This window comes from Rhinolophus sinicus, chromosome 2, assembly GCF_057876585.1.
Source record: "Rhinolophus sinicus isolate RSI-liver-muscle chromosome 2, RSI-T2T, whole genome shotgun sequence".
NCBI lineage: Eukaryota > Metazoa > Chordata > Mammalia > Chiroptera > Rhinolophidae > Rhinolophus > Rhinolophus sinicus.
In genome coordinates, this window is record NC_142502.1 from 122,922,207 (window position 1) to 122,948,981 (window position 26,775).

Below are 26,775 nucleotides of genomic sequence, written 5' to 3' on the forward strand. Positions count from 1 at the left end.
CTCATCTTCACATGCACACAATGTCCAAGTGCTGTGAGATTTTCTTCCCTTCAATTTTCTCAGACCCACTCACTTCTCTACGTATACGGCCTCTATGCTAGTCCAGACCACTATCATCTCTTGTCCAGGGAAGGAAGTGGTCAAGCTGGTCTTCCCACATCAACTTTTGTCCCTGTCCAGTTTGTTCTCCAGAAGGGGCCTCGTAGCAGATCAAATCACCACCCTGCTTGAAACCATCTGTGGGCTTCCGATCGCTCCCAGGATGCAGCCTAAACATCTCAATTCTCTTCAAGGCTCCCACCATCTGCCATCCACCCAGCCTGCTCCCAGTACTGCTCCAGGCCTCTGGACTTTCTTTTCTCCAGTTTGCCAGGTTTGTTCTTCCATCTGGGCCTTCCCCCAGGCTATACCCTCTGGCTGGAACATTCTGCACTCTCTTTTTTCGTTCATCCTTCGGGTCCCTGCTTTAAAGTCATGTCCTCTGAGAAGGCACCCATGACAGCCCCTCGTCCAGAATGCTCACCCCTGCTGCTCTGGCTTCTGCGCTCCTCCATCGCACATGATAGGGTATCCCGCAATTGCTGGCATGTTTTCACCCAGCTGGGAAGGCCTGTGAGGGACCAGCCCCCATCGTAGCAAGGCGGGTGAGAGCGCAGAGGTCAGGTTTGAAAGCTGGCTCTGCCCCCAAAGCTGCGCTTTGCTGAACTGAAAGATGAGAAAGCTGAGGGTGAAAGGAGCTGATTCGAGTCCGCTGCTGATAAAAGGGCTCACAGCAAACACTCAGTAAATGCTAGGCCTGATTAGATGTTTAATGACCATGTATGAACTGACTTGAAGTTGTCCTGTTCATTCGTGTGTTAACACGTGTACTCTGCCAGCCTTACTCCAAACGTCAGCTGCAGGAGAGCAGGGGCCCTGCCTGTCTTCTTCACCCCCGTACTGCGCCATCGAATGGTGCTGGGCCTTCAGTAAAATGTGCTGATGCACTGACAGAACGGATGGCAAGCACTGTGACAGAAGTAAAGACAGGCACCCAGAGAACACTGAGCATACTGTGCTGAATCCAAAATCAAGAGAAGGAGAGTCTACCAGGGAACAGTTCCCAGAAGGAGGAGGCCTGGAGCGGGATCTGGGGGACACAACGGTGCCTGCCAGGCAGCAAGGGTGCTCCGGGCAGGAGCCCAGCAGGCACAGAAGCATGGAGGTGGGTGCCCATAAGCCCTGCGGGGGAGGGAGAGGAGCGAGGGGCTGAAGGCTGCACAGGGAAGTGCGGCCACAGTACAGAAGGCCTCAAAGGGTTAGGGCACCATCCTGTGTACCAGGAGGACCCGTGAGGGACCCACGGGAAGGGAGTGAGGGCTGTTCTTCTATTTTAAAGAGACCTCTGGCAGTGAGGAGGAAGGGAGCTTAGGAAACTAGAGCTGGCCCAAGTCTGCAAAGGCACAGGGGAAGGGGGGATGAAAAAGACAGTCCAAACAATTCATTCCACAACATAATCCAGCCCATACTGACTGCACGCTACCACATGCCAGCCACTGCTTCAGGCGCTGGGAAGACACACAACACGGCAGGCAGGTCCATCCCCTCCTGCAGCCAGCATTTAAAGGGATGGAGGCAGGTGGACACCCCTTGGTGGCTGACAGAGGACAGGAGGCAGGAGAGGAGGGACTCTGGTGGCTCCTGGGCTCCTAGCTGGGACGGCCCCATTTTGATCTCTAGAGACAACCCCCTCACTAGCTGTGCTGTCATTTTCTCACTCTGGTTTCTCCAACTTCCTTCTGATGTTCCTAATTTTATTTTAAGCCCATTCCCTTTAGTTTTTTAGAAGATGACTAATGTTCACTGATGGCAGTAGTCTTTCTTCTTAAAGACATTTCAGATAGTACTTGAAAATGGTAAGTAAGTCAGCCCCGGATCTCTTCTTCGAGGGCCAGTCAGGAGCCTACCTCCTATGATGGCAAGTGCGGCAGAGAGGAAGGTTGGGGGCTGCCTGGCAGGTCCGAGGGCTGTGGGGGACCTCAGGGTACAGGTTCTACACAGAATAAAGAGGAACGCTGGATGGAGGTGGGGGAGGTAGGCTGGGGGAAAGTGTTTGAAAAGCATGAGTTAACTCATGGAGAGGGTTCAGAGCAAGCTCTTTATACGTATTTGCTATTACATTACTGTTATGCCATTTTCATGTGCCGAAAACCAACACAAACAACGATAATATGAAAATGTATACCCTAGTGCTTACAGGAGAGTAAATTCTACCTGCAATTGAATGAGCTGAGTTCTGTTCATGAAAATAATGGCAATTATGGAGACAAGCAAGAGAATGTGCCATCTGCAGCCACCTTCACGGCTGAGTCACATTATCAGGAACATCATTTACCTGTCGGAGGTGGGAGGGTCTCCATCCCAACTGACAGCCCGTGGCTGCTGTTTCAAGAATCTGCCCCTATTCTGAGTTTCACTCAAAATGCCTGTCCTAAATTCCAAATCGCACATCTCCCAGGGTTTCTCTTGAGGCACCTTGAGAGCCTGGAGACCATCTGGAAGTGCTGCGAGACAGGAAGCAGCTTCTTCTCTCCCTGTGACCCAGCAGCACCAGTTCCCTTGCACCCAGCTGAGCTGGGAGTGGGCTGGGTAGACACTCAGTTCAGGAATGTCCCAACAGGCCCTGGCAGTTCTAGCTGGGAGAGCTACGTTGGCTGCAGTTAGAGGGGACAATGGTGAGAAGTCCATGGAACGTCCCACAGTGAGAAGAGGCAGGAATGGGCTCTGGGAGGCAGTCAGCGCCTTCGTCTCCCTAAAGGATCAGGAAAGTGGAGGTGTATTTGATATGCTTTCATTCTGTTTAGATTCGGAATCAAATTGATGGCCAAATAGTAACTCTTTCAAAAGATCGTGTAGAGCATAGCTTTAGCCTTGGAGTTGTGAAGAATTAATTAAGCTATAAAGAGTACCAACTATCAAGAATCTCTATTCATCAAAAGAAACTAAAGAGAGGGAAAAGCAAGTCACAAAATGAGAGAAGATTTGCGACACATATACCTGTGGTGTAAGGTCTACAATTAAGATTCACTGTTTTATGTGGTCTTATCATCTGGCAAATCGGGAAGGCCTTGGCTGGCCTACGGGAAAGTTCCTCTCTGTACTCCATCCCCATGGATAATGTCCCCTAGCTAAACAGCCCTCCTTTCAAGGGGACCGAGTGTGGTTCCCACTTGTCTCTGAGTAGAGGATTTAGTCCCCTGACAGTCCGCAGAATTATTCAAACAAGCCAGTCTCACCCCTGTGGGGACCAGGAGGCACCTCACCCTCTTGTCACTACACAGCCTGCCTCTCACAGCCCCTGCTGGGTCACTGTTTGAGAGTGCAGCCCCGTGTGGCCCTGCGTTCTCCTCCCTGGGCTGTGAGTATACGTGACTAATAAACAGCTGTCAATCTCATCTGTCCAGTGTCAAGTGTCACGTGTTTGGCCATTCCTACAACCCTAGGGCACAGTGAATAGAAAGCGATTAAAACAATACTTGACAGAGGACTAGTGTCGAGAACATGAAAAGAATGTTCAAATCAAAATAAGAAAAAACCCAGATAATCCAGTAGGAAAATGGCAAAATACTTGAACACAAAAGAGGCAATCCAAATGGCTAACAAACGTGTTCAAAGACACTCAATCTTATTAGTGATGGAAAGAAAAGCAAATGAAATCTAAATGAAATCTCTAGGAGACACCTTCACACTCTAGACTGACAGAAACTGGGACAGCTGACAATAGCAAGTTCTGCTGACGTGGCAGAGGGCAAACTGGTGCAAGCTCTATGGAGACAATCTGGAGTTATCCGGTAAGGGTGAAGGCGTCCACACCCTACGGTCCAGCAGCTCTGGACTGTATCAGTTCTCCAAGGGAGACTTGCAGACGTTTCTCGTGTTCCTAGGAGCACTTTCTCAGTGTGCCAAACTGGAATGTATGCAGCATTGCAGATCTTCCTATGATGGAATATGATGCAGCAAACCTCCAAAAGAGCACCCCATCTCCTCTTCTTCCTCAGCCCCTCTCAGCTCAGCCCTAGGAAGCCGGCTGATTCAATGGGGTCACTTCTATATTCCTCACATCGGCCCCATCATTACTCTTCTAGTCTGAGACTAGAATCAACAGAAAACCACACTCTTGATTCCTTAGGTGAAGTGAGAACCAGCCTCTCTGACAGCTATGGAGAGGAGAGAGAACGCTCATGCCCCCAAGACTACTGCACCCTGGAAGTGGTACAGGAAATGAGCTGAAACAGAAAGGCTAGATGGATTATGGCATAATGCAAAGGCATCTGCTTAGCAGAGTAAAAACTGCTTTTCTGAGCTATGACACACAGGGACTGGCAAAGGAAAAATGTGGATGGAGGCTTTGATCTCCATCTTCTGCAGAAATGATGAGGTGAGAGGAGGGGCTTCTGAGGAAAAGTATGACTCAGGGTGTTGTGCAATCTGGGCCATGGCAAACAGGGGTCATGACCCCAGGGAGGCAAAGCTGCCCACAGAGTAAGGCCGTGCTGCTCCGTTACCAGGCAGGTATTGCTAAGGAGAGGCAACCACGGTCCTCCAGCACCTTGCTGGCCCAGGATTCCCTAGGTACAGGAACCCAGGGCAAGCTGTTACCCTCCTCATCACATACACTGGTCACTCATTGGCCGATGTGCTAGGGGTGGGGTGTGGTGGGCGTTAAGAGGTTTGGTGGGGCTTGTTGGGTGGAGAGAGAATAGAGGACATTTTATCCCAATCAGATCCAGAGGACGCTCTTGGTAGAGCTGTCAGTCAAGGTCAGGCTCCGCAGGAATAAATAATGGTGTGGCAGGAAATGGAAGGCTGGCCCAACGTCTACAAGGGACCCTCCACCAGCCAGGTGCTTAGCCTGATGGGGGTTGGGGAGCAGCTTAAGAGAAAGCCAGCAAGGCTCCTATATTGAGGAGGAAGTATCAGGGAGGGAGGGAAGGAGGGAGAGAAGCGAGGAAAGAAGGGGAGGTGGACGGCGGGAGGAAAAGGGGAAGGGAGGAACATCTTTGAGGGCCTTTGAACATGCTGCAGCCACCGGCCTCCGCCTGGTTCCCTTGGACAGCAGGTCCTTGGCTCTCAGCTGACAAAACCCTCCTCGTTCCCCAAGGCCGTCTTGTCAACAGTGTCTTCCCTGAGTATTATAATCCCCCGGGGGACCACCTGTCACTGAACCCTTACCACCAGTAAATGTCACAACCTACTTGCAATCTCAGTCATGTCCCTGGTGATCCCCAAACCGCACCCCATCTGCAGCCATCTGGTGCATATTCCTTAACCCAGGTGTCCCTTTGCAGGAAGACATCTGTCAGCCTCTGCAGAGGCTCTGAGCTCTGCTAACTGTGCAGTGACTCTTGTCAGTCCATGGCTTCTGGGGCACAGAGGATAAGGACCTGCACCCACATCCCACACGCCAGGTCTGGCCTTGCTCACTCAGGGCGCCTTGCTTGCCCCAGGATGACACATGCTGGTACCTGCCTTTCCTCTGGCAGGCCCCTGGGACATTGGCCTGGGCCTGAAACTCCTCACACACAGACCCCCACGTATCTGCACCACCCTGATCGAAGTTCTGGATGGTACTCAAGGCAAGATAAGTATGTGTATTGGTTAAGGCAGTCGGAGGAACAGAAACTTACCGGTAAGTGCCCAAGGAGAGGTGTGATGCTGTCAGAAACGTAGAGGATGCTGCCATCCGTTGTCACGGCGATGATGAAACCATCTAATGCCTGTGGAAAAGTCAACAGTGAAGGCCCCTTGGTCATGCTTTTATGGGGGAGGATGTCATCAAAGCAAAGGACCCCGCGTTATGACACTGACTTTGTTTTGTGAACCTTTAGAAGCCACAGATATTTCCACGAATAACCTCACAGCACTTTTCTGCCTGATACACAGGATGAGTTCTTACACAGAATTGGTCTAGCCCAGGCAAAGTACTTGCAAAAGCACTAAAAGGCTCAGTGAAAAATCTGATCTATTGGTATCATGAACCAAAATTTAGCCAGGGAAATTACCTAGGGAGTTTTAATGTAAACATACTATTGGGCCGAGTCAGAACTATCACAATTACCATTAAAAGATGTCAGTGATATTTTGTCGTTCCCTAATATCACTTTGAGTTCCTTGGTAAACTTTCACTGAAGGATATCAGACCTAATAGATGCATTAAAAACAGAAAGTTAGCCTACTGGTCAGGAGAGACCCGTGCCTACATTCACTGCCATAGGAGAAACACATCCAAGGGAACTGTTTGCAAAGAACGTTTCACGTGATTCCACAGAAGTAAAAAGTAAGGACTGAGGGGGACGCTCTGTATAACTCATTTAGAACCAGAAGTACTTCAGAATGTCTGAAAATGCAATTCCTCTAAAAGCTTTCACTGAGCGCCTACTGTATGCCAGGCACCCTGCTCTAGGAGTGCACGACAGAAAAGATTTAGGTAGCAGGGTATTCTCACAGACACTGTTGCTGTTTTGCTTTTAGATTCCTTTTTGGATGCTCATGAGGCTTTTATAAGACACATCTGAGAGTTGATTTCTAAAATTCAGACCACGCAGTTCAGGAGCGATGGGAGAGCCCACCTCCCCAGGAAACAAATCTTCAAGGCAGGAATGTGCTCATGTGGACTGTCACAGTAAGCCCATCATGGTTGCTTGATTGACTGCAGCTTTGAAATATCATCTTCCCCAAATATGGGAACTGTCCCACTTTGGGGGGAAAAAAAAAGAACTGAAATACGTATTTAGAAAGTTCAGGAAACATTTTGTATGTACTTAGCTAGATCCTCCCAAGATATCACTGAGGATCTGCACAGCCAAAAAGGCACTAATTCTTTCAAATTAGGAGGGTGCGGCTGAGTGCACTGCAGCAGGAAGCGGAAATAGTCTGCTAACTGCATTAAGGACATGATTGCAACCAGCCAAAACCAGAGAGGGTTCCTTTCATCAGGAAAATTAACACTAGGGTCATTTATTATTTTTACACTTCCATATTACAGGACTTTAGACTGAAAAATATATCAAAGCACGTTTCTTAAGCAGGCCTCATCCTTTTGCATTACATCAGTGGTTTTCAACTGAGGGCAATTTTGCCTCCCTGGGGACTTTTGGCAATGTCTGGAGATATTTTTGGTTGTCACTACTGGGGTGGGTGCTGCTAGCACCTAGTGGGTGGGGGCCAAGGGTGCTTTGAAATGTCCCATAATGTACAGGATGGCTCCACAACAAAGAGTTTATCAGGTCCAAAATGTCAAGGTTGAGAAATCCTGTGCCGAGGTTGAGAAATCCTGGATTAGATTTATGGGTCACAGTGAACACAAAGGCACACATCCTAGTAACTTTTTTTTTCTTTTCCCCTCAAGTATTTTCTTAAACGTTTTTTCAAATCATATTTGCAGTACGAGTGGAGGTGAATTTTGTTTAAGAGGTGGACCTTTTTATAAAAAGCAGATTAGAATACTGGGAAAAGTGGGAGCAATGAATACAAATGATCTTCTTGCACAGGGAGCCCATGCCCCTCTTGAATTTGTAAAGTAAGTGGGTGTGAAAAAGCTGAAGGTATTTATAGATGGGAGATAACTTTCATCAGCTCATTGGCATTTTCCATCGAAGGCACTGAATCACTGCTTTAAGAAGGCTTGCTTTGGTTTTAGAAGCCACATTTGAGAATGACTCAATAGAATGTGATTGCAAAGTGATGTGCCCCTCTCAATGTAAAGGTGATTCTAACAGGAGATTCAAGGACACTGAAGACGCCATAATGGCCCAAATTTCATACCTGCCACACACCAGCAGGAAATGAAATCACCCCTTCCTGCCCATTCCTGATTCTGATGGAATGTTTCTTGTGCTCTCCAGGACAGCCTCTGGGCTAAGAGAAAAGATCACTGTAGCTTTTCTCACAAAACTCCCTAACTGCTGGCCACCAAGCGCTTTCCCTGCCTTTGAGTCTCTTGTCTAAATGCTTGCGGCCACACTCTTCCCTGGCTTACACCTGAAGAGCTTGACTGGTCAGCAACAAAGGCATTTTTGTTCTTTCAAATTCCACAACTGTATTAGTCCCCCCCACACCCCCAACCCCGAGTCTGGTGTGGGGCCTTTTGAAGAAAAGCAGGAGGAAGGAGGGATTGCCACCAAGGGCCTCGGCAGCTGAGTTCCCTGGGCCCTGATGGGCTCTGTCCTGGATTCTGTCCTTATTTAAAAAGGGAACCTCCTGATGACCAAGACATGGTTCTCACAGATTCCTCACGTTCCCTGAAATAGTTCTGAAAAAAGCAAAGAGTGGTGTAGGTGTAATAGGACACACATTATTAGGAAGCTGCATAGTAAGGGGTGATGACGTCATCGTGGGGTGGGGCACCGCTGGGGCTCAGACCACCAGGGAGGCTCCCGGTCCTCATCATGAAGTGTCTACTGAGGAGCAACAGGTAGGAAAAGAAGCCTAAAGAAGTCTGAGGTAAATCAAAAGGACTAGCGGGTGGCTTTCCCACACTCCTCAAAGCTGCAATTCACCCAGAAGGCTCGCTTGTTGTACAGGCTTAATTTCAGGTCCAACTTGCTATCAGGCATGATTTTCTTTAGATTTGCTTCAAGGAATCTATACTGGGAGTGGGAGAAAATGCATGAAGAGTATCCATGCAAATCTAAAACCTTCTTTTTCCAGAAATGTCAGTCTCCTGAATCTCAGTCCTGCCTTTTAGCCCAAATATTTTCCATTTTTAACTTTATAAAAGTCTTGTTTCCTCGAACATTTGAAACTGGGAAGAAAAAAAAGAACGTGCTACAGCCTCTTAAAAAGAGGTGGGTACTTTAGGGTTATGCGTTTTAACTACTTTTCCCTAAGAATTAAAAGATAAAACGATTTCTGTAAAGTGGTATAATGATAGATTACTTTAACACTATATTTTACAAGCTGCTCTAAATTTAACATACTTAAAATGCATTGCTTCTGCGGAACGTTCTGTATTTTCTTTAAATTTAGTTTACATGTACATTTAAGTATCTTTCATTTTTATGCAAATGTTTATTAATATGTTTGCATTTCATAATATTTGGACAGCTTCCTTTTAGCATTTTCTTACCCAGTACTTTCTGTTTTCTGCATAATTCATCTACATAAATAAAAATTTACATCAGTCTTAGATAGGCACATAAGATGAGATATAGAAAGATTTAGAAAGTGGTCCTGCCAGGAACCACTGACACACAGCCAGCGTCTCACTTCCTTTTGCTGAACTCATCTGTCCTGGTTCTCCTCTTCTTACTTAAGGTCCCAGTCATGCCACGTCCGGGGTTCTCTATCCCTCCACTGTCATGTCTATACGCTCCCAGTCTTATCCCCAGTTTAGGTGTCAGAGCACTCAGCCAGATGTTTTTGTAGAGACTTATTGTCATCTGTGTGGAGGGGTTTCACCCACATATAAACACATGACATTGAGGAAGGCCACTCGCTCAGATCAGCCAGATTTCCACCACCCAGCCCTGCAGACGGGTGTGGACACCTCACTTTCTAGAAGAAGAAACATGAGCATTGTTCTTGGCACAGAAAGGGTGTGTGCTGGGTGGGGAGGCACAGGGTCACTGATGGTTGACACCCATGTGCCATGTTGATGTCCTATGAACTCAAGTGAAAAGCATAACTTTAAAAGAAGACATTTGTCTTCAAAATGTGCTCTACTAAGGAAAAAAATATAACCATTGCATTCTAAAGAGGAGACTCTCTGCGCTGAAAGACGGTATAGAGATGGAATCTTTCCTCCCTCCTGCCACTCCCTCTGCCTACCTCCAGCTCTAGTCCCCTTCCGGCTCCCTGAATAGGTGTCCTCTGGCTGGGAGACTGTGAGTGTGGCCCACCCTGCAGTCACTAGGGTGACAGTATACACTCATATTCAGATGGGGGTGGGGGTGGGATTCTTGCTTATAGCACCCAACTCAGTAGCCAAAACATAAGCAGTAGGCCTGAGAGCTTCAGGAGGGTATCTGTTTCAAGACCTCTTTCCAGGGTCAAGAACAGTTGTTTACTTGGGCACAGGGTCTTATCTGGAACAAGCAGCTACATTTCGTTTTGCAACCCATTAAGCTAATTTGAAAGTGCATTTCACCTCCAACATCAGCTGCGTGAATTCTTCATTACTGAGGAAGGAAGGCTTCCAGTCCTGCTGAATATCGCAGATTTCCGTTTGCGCTGAGACTTCTGAAGAAAAGCACACACACAAATAAGCTTTTATATTCAAAGGCACATTAACAAATGAAGCACAGGTTATTACTATGTAATTCTCTGTGTGGTTTAATTCAAAAAACAAATATAAGGAAATACGTAATTCTGATTTCCAAGGACTGGGAACTTTGGAGGTCATGGGCTTAAAAACATCTCTTGATGTTTTCACACCCCTTTAATGAAGCATCAGGGAGGAGAGTACTCCGCCCTCTGCATGGGTGTAGTGCCTGCTGCTAGCAGGTGGCACAGTGCCCTCGAATGTCTAAATGACAAAGCGCATCATCAGTGGCTGGAGTTAGGCAGTGTACCTACAAAGGCATCAGGAACAAAGACTGGGATGACAGCACATTCTTAAGCTGCTTTTTTCATGGTCGAGGCAAAGCAAGGCACCTTTGACATCTACAATTTTCAAAATTCCAGAAACATTGCAGGCTTGTGGTATATAACCTACTGTATCTATGCGAATGTAATGTTGTCTCTCTCTCTCTGTCTCTCTCTCTGTCTCTGTCTCTCTTTTTTAGCATTTCCAAGTACCAAAGTATAATTTTCTATACAGATACATGGCTTTTAAAGTCAGGATTTACTCTTCTGAAAACTCCTGGGGCAACCTACAGTTTGCTTGTTTCTGTAACTAACTTGTACTAAAGATGCTATTCATGTTTGTAAATTCCACAGTGATTGGTCTACACAGGCCTCCTTAAATACTCTAGTTCTTTTGCAGTTAGGAAAGTGTGTTGTTTTATTACTGAAATATCTCTTAGAACAGATAGCTCAAACACTCTATTGGATATACTTGCTTTTCCTCCAGTTTATCCTCCATCTTTAACCATTGTTTTGCTCCACTTTATGTAGTAAGAGGTTTCCTTAGAGAATATTTTATTGGTGCTAAGAAAAACCTAAGTACATCTGATGTATCTCCTATCTCTGAGAAAAAACTAACTGCTTCAACAACTGCTTGGAAAAGGCAAATTATTCAGGCAGATTATCCATAAACTTTAAACTGGGAGAAACATCGAAAGGCTTTCTCTTTTGACCCTGTGTTGTTGGTCGTCTCACTTACATGGAGCATGGAGAGTGCATTCTGCCTTGTGAATGAATGAATTCGAATGAATTCAGCAGTTGCTCGTGAATGAAAACAATACGAAGGGCTCAGTTACACACACGACTCTATACCTTCCCATGTGCAATCACCCAGCATTCCCTGCAACATTCAGCTCTATCCGGATGGTTTTTTCCTTCGAGATTTCAGATAGAACACTGCAGCCACTGAGGCCAGAGGTCTGGCACAGTGAAGTGCACCCTGGGAAGCAGGGGCGGGGCCAGCGTTCATTCTAGGGTGCCAGCCCAGGCAGGGACGAGAGGGTGACACTCCCAGTTCCTAAAGTGGATGCCACAGTTGGACCACTTAGAAGAAAGATATGGACTGAGGATATGCTAATAAATTAACCCCATAAATGTGCTCTCTCTTTTTCCAATACATCAACTCATCTGTCAAGTTCTTTTGACCATTAGGATCTAACTATAGATTAATTCTCCAGGAGAGGAGTCTTTTCAGCAGTCCACATTTGGTTTAGGTGGAGATCCATTCAATTTATGGTAAAGGAACATGAAAGACCCATTTCTTTCACATAAGTAACTTTCAGATCATTCAGTATGATTGGGTACTTTCTAAACAACAGTATAATAATACTGAAAGGATCCATTTCATTCACTCTGTATTTCAACAATTCGATTACAGTCCTTGGAAGTTAAGACTCAATGCATAGCATATTAAAAAATGTAAATTAGATAAAATGTCTCATAGTAAGTAAAAAAAAAAAAGTTAAACTAGGAAATTAAATTCAGTTTATCCTCCATCTGATCACGTCTCCATTGGCATTTGATGTGACTAATATAAGCTATGGGAAACGGGCAGGGTTAGCAAAGAGGTGTGGTCACCGTAGGTTGTAAATAGCAAGGAAAGCAAAACAACCTGGGAGTATTTTTTGCAAAAAAACAATGCAATTAACAGCTGGACCCCAAAATTCCTCTGTAGCATAAGCTTTAGTTGCGTCCTAGAGCGCCCACCTGATGACTGCTCCTGCTACGCGTGAACAAGGAGCGGAATGTCTTTGGATTGTATACAGTCAAAGAAGAGTCTGAAGAAAGGGGCAGAAACTCTCTGTTGGGCTGGGTGAATATTACTCTGCCCCAAAGGGACATATCTCCTTGTTCGCCTGCCTTCTCGACACCCCTGCACCTCCACCCCCACCCCATCCACTAAGGTTAGCATATTGAAGGAGCACGAATGAGGAATGGGATTTGATGCTGGGAGAAAATGACAGTAAATCAGCATGAGACTCGCACAGAAAGAGGAAAGCTAGCCCTGTAGAAGTAACATTTAGATGGATGTGGATAAGAATGTCCAATAGCCTTACTATTTATACAGTTCAGGGGTTTCCCTTTTATAGTAGACGCTGACGACACATAATTTCTCTACAAAGAAACATGGTCAGGTTCTCATTTTCACTTGGATTACTTCAAAGAAAATAAGCACACATTCTAGGATTAAGATTCATCCCCCAAGCTGAGAAAAAAGAGATGCTTGAAAGATTGTTGAGGAAATAATAACTACTGGGACCTAATTATCTTTCCTTACTTATTATGTGGTGTCCCTTTAGCATGAAGGCAGAAAGCATGTCTAAACCCAGTTCTTAACCCTGACTGTACAGTGGAATCACCCGGGAAGCTTTAAAAATACAGATGCTTGGGCCTTACCCAGTGGTGTGCTGGTAAAACGCTGTCTGTGCCTACAATAGAAAGCCTTGATTTATAGTGTTTGCCCCTTTCTGTGGTGTAAATACTCCCACGGTGGTTGACTTCAAGCTGTCAACTTGATGTCAACGGGCTTGCAAAACTCCTGCAAACTCAATCATCTTTTGCAAGCTGGTGTGAGCTGGCTCCAGCTCACCACTGGGGTTCCGCCCCTAGAAATTCTGACGTGTTGGTCTGGGAGGTGTGACCCAGTTATATATAGTTTCAAAAGCTCCTCGGGTGATTCTAATGGGAAACAAGGCTGAGAACCAGTCATCTAAATAGCCACACTAATGAATAGCTATAGCGTAGCTATGACACAAGTATCTGTAAGAGCCCCATAAATCACCATCACCTCTTGTGGAGAAGCAGTTGGATGTCATGTTAAAAATTTGGGCTCTGGAGATAAACTGCCTGGTATAGATTCTACACCTTCTCACTTGGGTGAGTGGTTTAACATCTCTGTGTCTCGGTTGCCTCACCTGTGAAATGGCACTAATTCAAAGAGTGCGTGAAGCTCAGAGAACCCTTAGAACAATGCCTGGCTGGCTCATGGTGAGCCCTTAAAAAATGCTGACCTTGTGATTTTCTGTCTCGTTGCAGATGCCTGTGGAGTTCATGCCCATTTGGATTACAGGTCAAGTTATTGCTTGTTTTTGGGTTTTTGCTTTAATCCAGAATTTGGTCCAACTACCATATTTCTCCATAAACTCTACCATGGATTTTCTGCCTTCTCCTGAATGTGGAATCACGGAGGATGAGTCAGACCCTGCAGTGACCTTGGATGCATTTAAGTGGGCTACGTGGAGTAGGCCTTAGTCTTGTGAAAAAGGCGAGACAGATACAGGCGCTCCTGGTGTTAGGAGGCTGCGTTTCTGCTGACTGATCCTTTCCAGGTCCCAGATTTGACAATTCTTTAATTCCTCAGCAGACAGAGCCCAGCATAAATGTCACACTGATGAACTTGATCCCAGCTGTCCTATTTAACAGCTGTCCTGCTTCTCAGTGGCACTGACCTAGTTTGAGTAATTTGCAAAAATATCTTGGTAATCAAACCAACCTGCTATTTTCACTTGGCTAAATCATTATTTAGGAAATATAACCATTCTGATTAAATTATTGGGGCCATCAAATACTATTGCAACACTATATTCCAGTTCTGCTTGATTGTTCTTCCCCGACTTTTAACAAAAGCAATTGAACATATTCTTTACTCTTCCCTGGACAGCTTTGGGAAAAAAATAAGGAAGATATATCATTACTATCATATTTTTACTAGGTGTATAAAATTATTAAAGAATTAATTAAAAAACAAGTATAATGAAACTTTCTAGTGTCCCAGCCATGCCCTCTTCCATGAGCTCATCTTGTCTAGGGAAATGTTCACTGACAAAGAAACATCACCATAAGCACAGAAGAACTGTAATTATAGCCTCAATAATCTGACATTTCTGACTATATTATATTTGGTATCATGGGCAGGGTGGTCAGTGCTGAGAGGGAAAAGGAGAGTAAAAGGAAGAGAGGATGATTTGAGAAAGACATAAATTCAAGGGTGGATTCAAGTGGTAAAGTCATATAATGGAATACTATATACTAATGAAAATGAACTAGCCACAGCACCGGAAGAATACAGATCAATCTCACAAATGTCAAGTTCATAATGTACAATTCCATCTGAATAAGGTCCCAACAGGCAAAACCAATCTCTGGAATTTGAAGTCAGAATAGAGATAACCTTTGAGAAAAACACCGGTAGATAAGAAGGAAGGGACATCTACTGGAGAAGCTTCTTTTTTTGACCTGGCTGTTGCTTTCCCAGTTGTGTCAACTTTGTGATAACTAATTCAACTGTACAGTTATATTTTGTGTATTCTCTGTTATGTGTGTTATACTGTTACATAAAGTGCTAAAAATTTTTTAAAAAATAATATAGTTCTGGAATAACTGGATTCAAAAGGATGAATTTCGACTCCCTACCTCACTCCATATATAAAAATTAATTTGAAATGGATCAAATATCTAAATGCTCAACTTATAGCTTATATCAAATGCTTAATCTATAGCTTAAAACTATAAAGTTCTTAGAAGAAAACATAGATGTAAATCTTCATGACCTTAGATTAGACAACGATTTCTTAGATATGATACCTAAGGCACAAGCAACCGATAACAACTAAAAAGATAAGCTAGACTTTATCAAACTTAAAAACGTTTGTGTGTCAAAAGACAGCAATAAGAAAGTAAAAAGACAGCTCACAGAATGGGGGAAAATATTTGTAAATCATATATCTGATAAGGGTCTAGTATTCAGAATGTATGAAGAATTCCTACAACTCAACAACAAAAACATAAGTAATCCAATTAAAATGGGCAAAGGATTTGAATAGACATTTCTTTAAATAAGGCATATAAATGGCCAATAAACACATGAAAAGGTCAACATCATTAGTCATTAGGGAAATCAAAACCACAATGAATTATTACTTCATACCTACTAGGAAGATTATAAACACACACACACACACACACACACACACACACACACACACACATACACACAAAACCAGACAAGAATGAATGTTTGTAAGGATGTGGAAAAACTGGAACACTCATACATTGCTGTTGGGAATATAAAATTGGGCAGCCATTTTGAAAAACAATTAGTTCCTCGAAAAGTTAAACATTGAGTTACCATTTGATCCAGCAATTCAACTTCTAGGTATATATCCAAGAGAACTGAAAACATATATCTAAATAAAAACACTGATATGTGGTATATGAACCAAAAACAACAAAAGAACAAGACAAACAAATGAGAAACAAAAACTCATAGACATAGACAATAGTTTAGTGGTTACCAGAGGGTAAGGGGGGAGGGGGTGGTAGATGAGGGTAAAGGGGTCAAACATGTGGTGATGGAAAGAGAACTGACTCTGGGTGGTGAACACACAATGGGATTTATAGATGATATAATACAGAATTGTACACCTGAAATCTATGTAACTTTACTAACAATTGTCACTCCAATAAACTTTAATTTAAAAAAAACAAAAGAAAAAACAACAACAAAGAAAACTTGTACATGAATGTTCATAGCAGTATGTTCGTAACAGCTAAAATATGGAAACAACTAATATCCATCAACTAATAAACAGATAAACGAAATGTAGTATATGCATACAATAGATATTATTTAGTCACAAAATGGAATGAAATGCAAATACTTGCTAAAATATGGATATTGTATGAAAGAAGCCAGAAAGAAAAGACCACATATTATATGATTCCATTTGTATAAAATACCCAGATTAGGCAACTATATATGGAAAAAGAAGATTGCCAGGATTTGGAGGGAGAGGAAATGGGAAGTGATTGCAAATGGGTATGGGGTTTCAATTTTGGGGGATTAGATAATGTTGATGGTTACACAACCTTGTGAATGTACTGAAAACTGCTGATTATAAACTTCAAAATGGTGAATTTTATGGTACTTGAGTTCTGTCTCAATAAAAACAGATTTGGAAAGTGAATCAATGATTTTCAATTTTTTTTTTTTTATGTTGGAACTTGGGAGGCCAAATGGTTTAGGGGCAACGGCAGAGGTGGTTGGAGGAACCAGGACAGTCTGATTCAGGGGACAATGACTATTTGGGAATTGCATCTCTGTAGGGCTGGATAAAAAATGCTTGCTCCAGACATTTTTAATTAAGCCTCTCCCCCCGTTAACGCCACTCCAATGGGCTGGGGGCCCCCTGTGAGGCTGTTCTGGACTCTTTATCTACTACAGCAATTTGGGAGGTGAGCATCCTCTCCCAAACCTGCCAGAGAGGGGCTCTTACAGAGGGAGCACTGATGCGATGGGGCTTTGCTGGGAGAGAGAACCCAGCAGGAAGCCCACCCTGATGAACTTATCACCAGTGAAAGGGCAGGAACACCATGAAAGAGAAGCTTGACCTTTACCGTTGTGTTTCTGCAAAAATCCGATGACCTTTTCCAGCACGGTGGTTTTGTCCATTTTCCGCGTGTTGCCAGGGAGCATGGAGCTAAGCTCTTTGATGAGAACATTGAACTGGTCCCGACGTTTCTTCTCAGACTTGTTTCGAGAAGCTCTGGAAACACAAAACGCACAGGTTACTGGAACATTCCGTGTCATCAAGGCTTTAGTAGGAAAGAGAAGTACTTTCTATCAGCATGTGGGTCTGCTGTGATTAGCCTATGAAAATTCTTCCAGGGAAAGTAACATTCATTACAATTCGGAGCTGAGTAATGGGGACAGAAAAATGTTTTGCTAGACTCTTGGCCACAAAGAGAGACAGCATTAATAAGTAAGTTCTGACTCAGATGCAAAAATCTTACGCAGATTAGCTCTGTCGCCAGATACCACTCACTCTGACCCCCAGAGCTTTCAACCTTCAGAGAGCAAGCGGCATACTGTTCAGATGCTGCAGCCCAGACGGATTCGCTCGGCAAGCCCTTTCTTAGCCTCGAACTGTGTCCCCCCAGATCAGAGCACTGAGCTTTGGCGTCAAGTCATAAGGGGTAGCCAAGTGTCCTGAGTGGCTGACAGAGAGTCACTGCCACCCAGGGCATATGTGCTGGCTACTGCCCCAGAGCTCATCATCCTGTCAGGGACACAGGGCATACATACCTCACATGAAACCATCTGCAAGTCATGCCCAACCCAGGGCTAACATGACAGGGACTGCTTGTGGTGGTCACGCTGCTAAGAGTGGCTGAATGAACCTTTTTAAAGATGACATGGAGGAACCTTAAAGGCATGCTACAAAGGGGAAGAAGCCAATCTGAAAAGGCTTCATACTGTGTGATTCTAACTATATGACATGCTGCAAAAGACAGAACTATGGAGACAGTAAAAAGATCAGTGGCTGCCAGGGGTTGAGGTGGCGAGGGATGAATAAGTGAGGCACACAGGATATTTAGGGCAGTGAAACTACTCTGTATGAGACTGTATATAACGGTGGATACATGTCATTATATATTTGTCCAAACCCATAGACTGTACAACACCAAGAGTGGACTCTAATGTAAATGATGGACTCTGGGTGACAATGATGAGTCACTGCAGGTTCATCAATTGTAGCAAACGTACCATTCTGGTGTGTAGGTGGTGTTGATAATGGGGGAGCCTGTGCATGTGTGGGGACGGGGTATATGGGAAATCACTGTACCTTCTGCTCTGTTTTTCTGTGAACCTACAATTGCTCCAAAAAAATAAAGTCTACTAAAAAAATGACAGGTGACACTGCACAGCTATAAAGAGATCTGAGTGGAGCTATTCAGTCTGAGGGGAGGGACTCTCTGAGCCACTGAGGCCCCCCTGAGGGGCTCTAGGATCCCTGGGAATTTGAACAGGAAACCACAGCTAAAGAGGCCTCTGTACTAGACAAGCAAACAAGAACGAGCTCCATCGAGCATCTCCTCCTGATGAAATTTTGGTTTCCTCTTAGGCACTGCTTAGCTGAGATATCATCTGAGAAAGCATCTTTCTAGGCCCCCACATGCCAATCATACAGGATGCAGGCAGCCCGCCCTCACCTGAGTAAGTCTGGGAAGCAGGGCCCCTCCACAGGCCTCAATCCTTAATGACATATGACAGGGGCTGGCTCTCAGCTCCACAGGACAAGTCCTTCATCAGGATTCAGTTCATTCAAAGGTGATCTGGGGCTGGGAAAACTGACCCACCCCTTCCAAATTCACCCAGGATGGAATGTTTCAGAAAGTCAGCTCACTGAGAGAGCAGGGGCCACAGCTGCAAAGCTTATCAAACATGGTTTACCTGCTGCTCTAGGTACCCTGGTGCCTGGGATCAAGGTGCCTAGGATGCTGATTGCTTATCATGAGGTCACTGGCCAATGCACACTCAGGACAGAGTTCTGGTGGCTGTGACAACTCAGCGAGTCCCTTGGGGTACGTGTCAATGGCTACAGGTGTCAGGATCAATGACGATCCTGCTTCCCCAAGCAGTCCTTGGAATCACAGGGGCACATCCCAAATACCCTTTCCTAGATGGCATGGTGGCCATAACTACCCCGTTAGCCTCTGCCTAAAAACACACAACCTGACATTATATCAACATCCCCATTTACAAGCCATCTTTTCCTGATTATAGCTCAGTTTGGGCTGTTTTCTGATAGCATCTGAGGCAATTTTTTAAAGCTCACCTGAAATGCATAGCCGCCACCCATACTCAGGGTCTCTTCTTTTTCCTGGTTTATCACTCATTCCTATCCTTGGAGTTTTGGGATGACCTGAAATCCTTTAGGTGGCTTCTACAAAGGCCTTGCTCCCAGCCAAGGGACAATCCCTTTCCCAGTCCCACACTGACAGGAGGTGCAGCAGGAAGTTTCTGAGGCCCTTTTGCTGGTCCAGGGTAACAAGCATGGTGTTCAAACACACGGCAGAAAAGAAAGGAACCTTTCAACGTTCTGAGTGGCTGTCTACGCATTATAAATATTTTTTTTTGGCCTAGATTTTAAACAGTGACATGCAACCTCCTTAGCCAAAAAAAGCACGACTCCTGTCCTAGTTTGCCCATTATAAATGATTTGTGACCCGATAACACCCAGCTCATTAGTACTGTGTATTCTTCATCAATGGGTGTAATGACAACACACGGGCTGGCGGACAACACAACGTGAGCTCATGTCAGAGTGACAGAAACACAAGCTTGTTTCCGTCAGCCTCCGCCTGGGACACACCATGGTGCCCACCAGAAATCGGTCGATGTTAGCTGGCTCCTCAGCTCCGAAACAAGAGAAAGAAAATGAACTTCAAAGGACCTTATTTCCAATAAGGAGGTCTGCTGGCCAGTCCCCGAGACCACCACACCTACGGTGCTGGGATAACAAGTTCAAAGACACTTAAACAATCAGCCCTTGGGTTTGTTTCTTCCTTTAAGGCATTATTGACATTCAATAAAATTCATTCATTTTAAGTGTATAGTTTGACGAATTTTTGGTAAGTGTGTAACCACCACTGAAACCCACATAGAAATAAGTTCCCTCATCCTCAAAGGTTTTCCTGCATCTTGGTGGTGGATCCCTCCTCGACGACAGCCACAGAAAACCACTGATGTGCTGTCACTTTAGTTTTGCCAGTTTTAGTAGTTCATATAAATGGAATCAGAGAGCACAGAGTCCTTGATTTTCATTTAGCATAAAGTTTTTGAGATTCATCCATGCTGTTGTCTGTATTAATATTTCATTCCTTCTGACTTCCAACTAGTGTTCCACTAGATTGTTTCCAGTTTGGGGCATAAAGAATTATGCTATTTTGAACATTCATGTCTGTGTGTTTGTGCAGACACAGGCATTCATTTCTCTGGGTAAAGACATAGGTGTGAAACTGCTGAGTCATATGATACATGCATGTTTCAGAAACTGTTATCCTGTTATACAAAGTGGCTGGACCATTTTTTGCATTTCCACCAGCAAAGTATGAGACTTCCAGTTGCTCCACATCCTCGCCAACACTTGGTATTGTCAGTTTTTTTTCTCATTGTGGCTTTAATTTGCATGTTTCTGAGGAGTAGTGATGTTGAACATATTTTCACATGCTTAATGCTCTTTCACGTGTCTTCTTTTGTGAAGTGCCTGTTTAAATCTTCTGCCCATTTTTCAATGAGGTTGTTTCTCCTTGTTATTGAGATTAAGAGAGAGAGAGAGGGAGAGAAGAGGGCTGGGAGCCTGACCCTTTGATTTTGAAAGTGGGGTTCAAAAAGCCCCAGGTTATCTTTCCTGGTGTTTTTCAAGGGACACTGGTTACATAGATAACATTTGCTGGGCACTTATTATGTAACAGGCACTATTTTAAGTGCTTTACATCTGTTAATTCCTATAATCCTCACCACGGCCCATTAAGGCAGGCACTGTTATCATTCCCATTTCATAGGTGAAGAAGCTGAGGCCCTGAGAGGTTGCGTAAGCTGCTGACATCACACGACTAGGAAGTGGTGGAGCATGTGGTCCGGGTGCCCATGCTGCGAGCACTGCATTCTCCTCCCTCCTACAGCTCCCTCCAAAGCCATCAAGAAGGTGTCTGATATAGAACCATGTACCAGTGCTCTGGGAGTGCAGCACTGAGAATGTCGAATTCTGGCTGCTTGAGTTTACAGCACAGACACTTCATACACTCTGCAGAAAAATGGCATTGCGTGCTAACAGGATGACAATGTTTGTGCGCAGGGAAGAATACTGCAGAAAACCAATTAAAAGCACCCAACTGAAAACAGCGTAGAGTCTCGAGGAAGAGACGGAATTCACACTTCAGAGCTATTACACAAGTTGCAATGTGATTCGGGGCTAGGCCAGAAATTTAAACCAACTGTTGAGGACGTTCACAAAGGAAGGAGATCAGACACACAAAGTGGTCAGAGAAGCCCACAGTGGGTGGGTGGGGCGGTGCTTTGGAAGTGGTCTTGAGGCGGGGTGCATGGGCGAGTGGCAGGGAGGACAGCCCAAGGAAGAGCTGAGTGGTTGAGTTTGACAGGAGAGTGGGGGACACGTGGGAAAGTAAAGTGAAAGTGAGAGGAGTGTGGACAGGAAGCTTGAGGCCAACCACAGACTTAAATGCCAGCAATCTGGTCTCAGCTTTTGCATGAGCTGGGACAGGGTGTTGATGGAGAATCTGTGGGAGGAAACTGGTTAGGAGAAAGGGAAGAGGGACCCAGTTCAGGGGGAGGTGAGCACAGACAGGAAGGAGAGGCAAGGATGGTTGGCAGCAGCACCACAGTGCCCTGTACTGCAGGGGCTGTGCTCCCCACGTCAGCGCTAACCAAACCCACAGTGGGGAGTCTCAGGGGAGCTGGTGGGGTCAGAGGCAAAGAAGCCCCGCCTAATTTTATTTGTCTAGAAAAAGTAATGCTGATGATCTGTACCTTTAAAAATGTTACTTGAAATTTACAGTAAACTTGATTTCTTTCTTTTGGGCACAGTTCTATACATTTCAGCATGTGTATAAATTCATGGAACCATCATCAGTGCAGACACAGAACAGTTCCTCCAGAATTCCTTCATTCTCTTCACACCTGTAACTCCTGTTCTGTTCTCCATTACCCTGCTCTCTTTTCAAGAACATTAGATAAATCTAATCCTATAGCAAATACCCTTTTGAGCCTGCCTTCTTCTACTCAGCAGAATGCCTTTGAGATTCATCCAAGTCACCACACCTCTCTTATTGCTGAGTAGTTTTTCCATTGTATGGTTGGATCACAGCTGGTTTATCCATTCACCCCCTGGAGGAAATTCAGGTTGTTTCCCGTTTGGGGCAATTATGAATACAGCTGCTGTAAGCATTTGTGTACAGGTTTTTGTGTGGACATACGTTTTTAGCTCTCTGAGTAAGTAACCTGGGAGTAGGGTGGCTGGGACATATGGAAAGTGTATGTTTAACTTCACAAGAAACGGACAAAGTGTTTTCCAGCATGGCGTTCCATTTACCTTCACCAGCAACGTATGAGTGACGTGCAGCTGTTCTACACCCTCAAGGGGAGTTAGTATTGTCAATGCTTTTTATTTTAAGACACATGGTGTTAGTTCATAAGGGCTTTCATTTGCATTTCTCTAATGGCTAACAATGTTGAACATTTTTTCATGTACTTTTTTGCCATCTGTGTATCCTCTTAGGTGAAACACCCATTCGTGTCTTTTGCCCATTTTTAAACTGTTTTTTTTCTGTTTGTTTGTTTTCTTACTGTTGAGTTTTGAGAGTTTTTTTAAAAAATATAGCCTGATACAAGTCAGATAAGTAATTTGTCAGATATGCAATTTGTCAATATTTTCTCCCAGCTTGCTTTTTCATCCTTAATAGTATCTTTCACAGAGTAAAAGTTTTCGTTTTGAGGAAGTCCAAGCTAATTTTTTTCTTTTATGAATTGTGTTTTTGGTGTCAGGCTTGGGAACCCTTTGCCTAACCACAGGCCACGAAGATTTTCTCCTCTGTTCTCTCCTAATGGTTTTATATATTTTATATTTAGATTTATGATCCACTTTGTGTTAGCTATTTTTATAATGTGAGGTTTAGGTTGACGTTTATTTGTTTGCATATGGTTGTGCAATTGTTCCAACTCCGTTTTTCAAAAATGAGTTGCTTATGTGTATGTGGGTTGATTTCTGGGTTCTGTATTCTCTGCTCTGTTCCATTAATTCCTCCAACTTTATTCTTTGTCAAAATTATTTTGGCTATTCTAGTTTCTCTGCCTTTCCATTACATTTGCAATAAATTGTCTATATGTACAAGGAGTTCTGCTTAGATTTTGAATGGAATTGTTTTAAGTCTATGGCCCAATTTTGGAAAAACGAGTATCTTTACCTGTTGGGCCTTCCAATCATAAACATAATATATCTATTTATTTAGGTCTTCCTTGATTTCTATTATGAGTGTTGTGCAGTTTTCACATACGTATCCCACATTTGTTTTATTAAACTTATACCTAAGTATTTCATTCTTTTGGATTAATTACAAGTGGTATTGTGTTTTTAATGCCAGTTTCTAATAGTTCATTGCTGGCCTATAGAAAGATGAGTGACTTGTGTATGTTGACCTTGTATCCTGTAACCTTCTAAATTCATTTATTAGTGATAATAAATTCAGTAAATTTAAATAACCTTTGGATTTCATTGACCTTTCTCTTTTCTGTTTTCAGTCTTATTGATCTCTGCTCTCATATCTATAATTTTCATTCTTCTTGCTTTGAGTTTATTTTGGTCTTCTGTTTCTAGTTTCTTAAGGTGGAAGCTTAGTTGTTCCTTTTCTACTATGAGCACTGATTTCTCTCTAAACACTGTGTTTGCTGATACTACAAATTTTGATATGTTGTATTTTCATTTTTTAGTTCAAAATATTTTCTAGTATTTCCTGAAACTCCCTCTTGGACCCTTGGATTACTTAGAAATGTATTATTTAATTTCCAAGTTTTGGAGATATTTTTCCTGCTATCTTTCTGTTTCTAATTCAATCTCAGTTTCTTTATATTTATTTTATGAAGCAGGATTTGGTCAATTTTAGTGAATGTTCAATGGTCAGTGGGTACTTCAATGTGTATTCTTCTATTGTTGGGTGGAATGTTCCATAAATGTCAAAGAGCTCTTGTTGGTTGATGGTGTTTTTCAGCTCTTTTAGATCCTTGCTGAATTTCTAGCCACTAGTTCTGCTACTGAGACAGGCATACTAAAAACTCCTCCTGGTTCTTTAGGTTGTGCTTCATGTATTTTGAAGTTCTGCTGTTAGGTGTATACACATTTAGAATTGTTATGTGTTCTTGGTACATTGATCCTTTATCATTATGTAATGGCAATCTTTATTCCTGGTAATTCTCTTTGCTCCGAAGCCTATTTTGTTAATATAGCCACTCTGGCTTTCTTTTAATTAATGTTTGTGTGGTATATTGTTTTCCATAGTTTTACTTTTCACCTACCTATATCTAAAGTGAATGCTTTGCATACAGCATATAGTTAGGTCATTAAAAACACACACAGACATTCTCTGTCTTTTAGTCGGCATGTTTAGACCATTTATATTTAATGTAATTATTTATATATTTAGATTTAGGTATACTATTTTACCATTTGTTTTCTGTTTTTTATTAATTGCTTTTTTGTTGTTCCAGTTTTTCCTTTCCAGCATTGTTTTGGGTTAAACATTTTTTTTAGTATTCCGTTTTAATTCATCTATTATGTTTTTATTTACTATATTTCTTTGTAAAGTTCTTAGTAATTATTCTAGGGATTGTGATATGTAAAAGCTTATCTTTTCAGATACTTAGAATATTTTATCATTTCAAGTGGAATGTGGAAACTTTACTCCACATAGCTCCCTTTATGTTGTAATTATCTTATGTACTATATCTACATACAGTGAATCAGATCAGATTATGTTATGTTTTTTCAAATGTCAGACTATCTATTATATAGACTATCGATTATACCATGTCTGTTACTCTTCCTTTCTGTCTCATATCCTAAGTTCCCATCTGGTATCATTTCCTTTCTGTTGGAAAAGCTTCCTTTTGCAATTGTTTCAGAGCAGGTCTCTTGATTAAAAAGCTTTCTTATTTTTTTTCTCTTGAGAATATCTTCATTCACTTTCATTTCTAAAGGATATTTTTCACTGGATATAGAGATCTGGGCTAATGGCTCTTTTCTTTTGTCATTTAAACAATATTGTGCCACTACTAGAAGGCTTGCATAGTTTCTAAGGAGAAATTCATGGTGCTACTTATATTTGTCCCACATGGCCAGCCTTGGACCTTGGGTGGTTGTCTATTCTGCAATTCATATCTGAAAATCTGTGGTCCACTGTTTAAGGTCAGATCCATGCATATTCAGTTTAGTAGTGAGCTCAGGAACTCAATCTTCTTTACAGGGTCACGTTCCTGAGCTACTCCCTCTCTGAGATCTCTGCCCAGTGCTTCCTGGATCTCAAGGCTCCCTTTGTGTTCCTCTGACCAGAAAGGTCTTTATTTATTTATTTATTCTGCTTTGCTTCCTACTTCCTACACCTGCGCGTTCATCTGGGGCCATGCAGTAGGGAGACAGAGAGAGGGCGGGAAAAACAAGTAACGGGTTTCATTTCAACCTCTTAGAACTACAGCTCTTCTGCTCAGAGAGATAGATTTCCCTCCTTCAACATTTTAGTTTCCTATGAGTTCCTATTTCTGCTGCTGTTGCTACTGCTGCTACCACTGTCAGAGGATTGCTTTCAGGGTGCAAAGAAATGGAGAAAGAACAAAGAAGTGCAGATTTCCCCTCACTTGTATGAGCATTAAAGACCCTATTTCTGCTCCTCACACAGCATTAGGAGGCTTTTCCTGGTCCTCTGTCAGCACAGATGCCTGCTTCTGGGTTTGGGGCTACGATGAGTCAAGGCTAAGGGACACTGGAGGGAAGAACATGGTGAGCTCATGGCCAGTTCAGTGGTATGTATAATTCCAATACTTCCCCAATCTGTCCTCTGATATCGTCTTTACAGGGTTCTCAAGTAGCTGTTCCATGCATTTCCCCCACGTTTATAACTGTATCCAGTGTCACAGATAAGACGGAGTAAACTGGCTCCATCTGACCCAGGTCCAGGTCCTCTATTTATCTTCTCACACCTTTCTCAGTGAGTAGTCGATGACCCACAGGAATCAACAGGTAGGAACACAGATTCTGATGGCTGGAGGGTAGGGTCTGTAAACAGGCCCTTTTGCGGAAAACATAGAGGTGACCTGGACAAGTTATTATAATAGACTCTCGAGGAAACACATTCCTGGGTGGCTCCTGGAGAATGAGGAGGCTGACTGATGAAGTGGACAGGGCCTCCTTCCCTTGTATTGAGTGTATCACTCTGGTATGATCTAACATTAAAAATGTGTCAAAAGGAACTACCACTGCACGTCAACATGGAATTCTAGTACCCCAACACAACAGCTCTCCCACGCTTCCCTACCCACTGAGAGTAGGTTTGGGCACCCATGCTAGTCTCAGTTTCCTCTTATAAAATAGTGACGACATTAATATGGTGACTATAAACCAGAGCATTGAAAATTCTCTGAAACGCTCCCTCCCACCATGGGGATTTTCTAATTCCTCTCCCTGTGAGTATGGGCTGGCTAACCTCAGTGATTCGCTTCTAGCAAATAGAATGCAGCAGAAGTGACACTGCTTGACTTCCAAGGCCAGATAGTAAGAGGACATGCAGCTCCCTCCTGGCTCTCTCTCCCATGATGCTCGCCCTTGA

The 26,775-nt window shown here is 43.5% G+C and overlaps 1 protein-coding gene across 2 annotated transcripts in view; it reads right to left on the minus strand.

Moving 5' to 3' along the window:
* Window positions 1-26,775, minus strand: part of NPAS2 (neuronal PAS domain protein 2) — a 145,693-nt gene that overhangs the window by 40,267 nt on the left and 78,651 nt on the right. For both annotated transcript variants that reach the window (XM_019753869.3, XM_088796013.1), the window contains exons 3-5: window positions 16,999-17,147; window positions 10,127-10,218; window positions 5,667-5,756 (exon numbers count right to left, since the gene is read on the minus strand). In XM_019753869.3, the coding sequence (XP_019609428.3) occupies window positions 5,667-5,756; window positions 10,127-10,218; window positions 16,999-17,147 (331 nt within the window). The remainder of the gene's footprint in view (window positions 1-5,666; window positions 5,757-10,126; window positions 10,219-16,998; window positions 17,148-26,775) is intronic.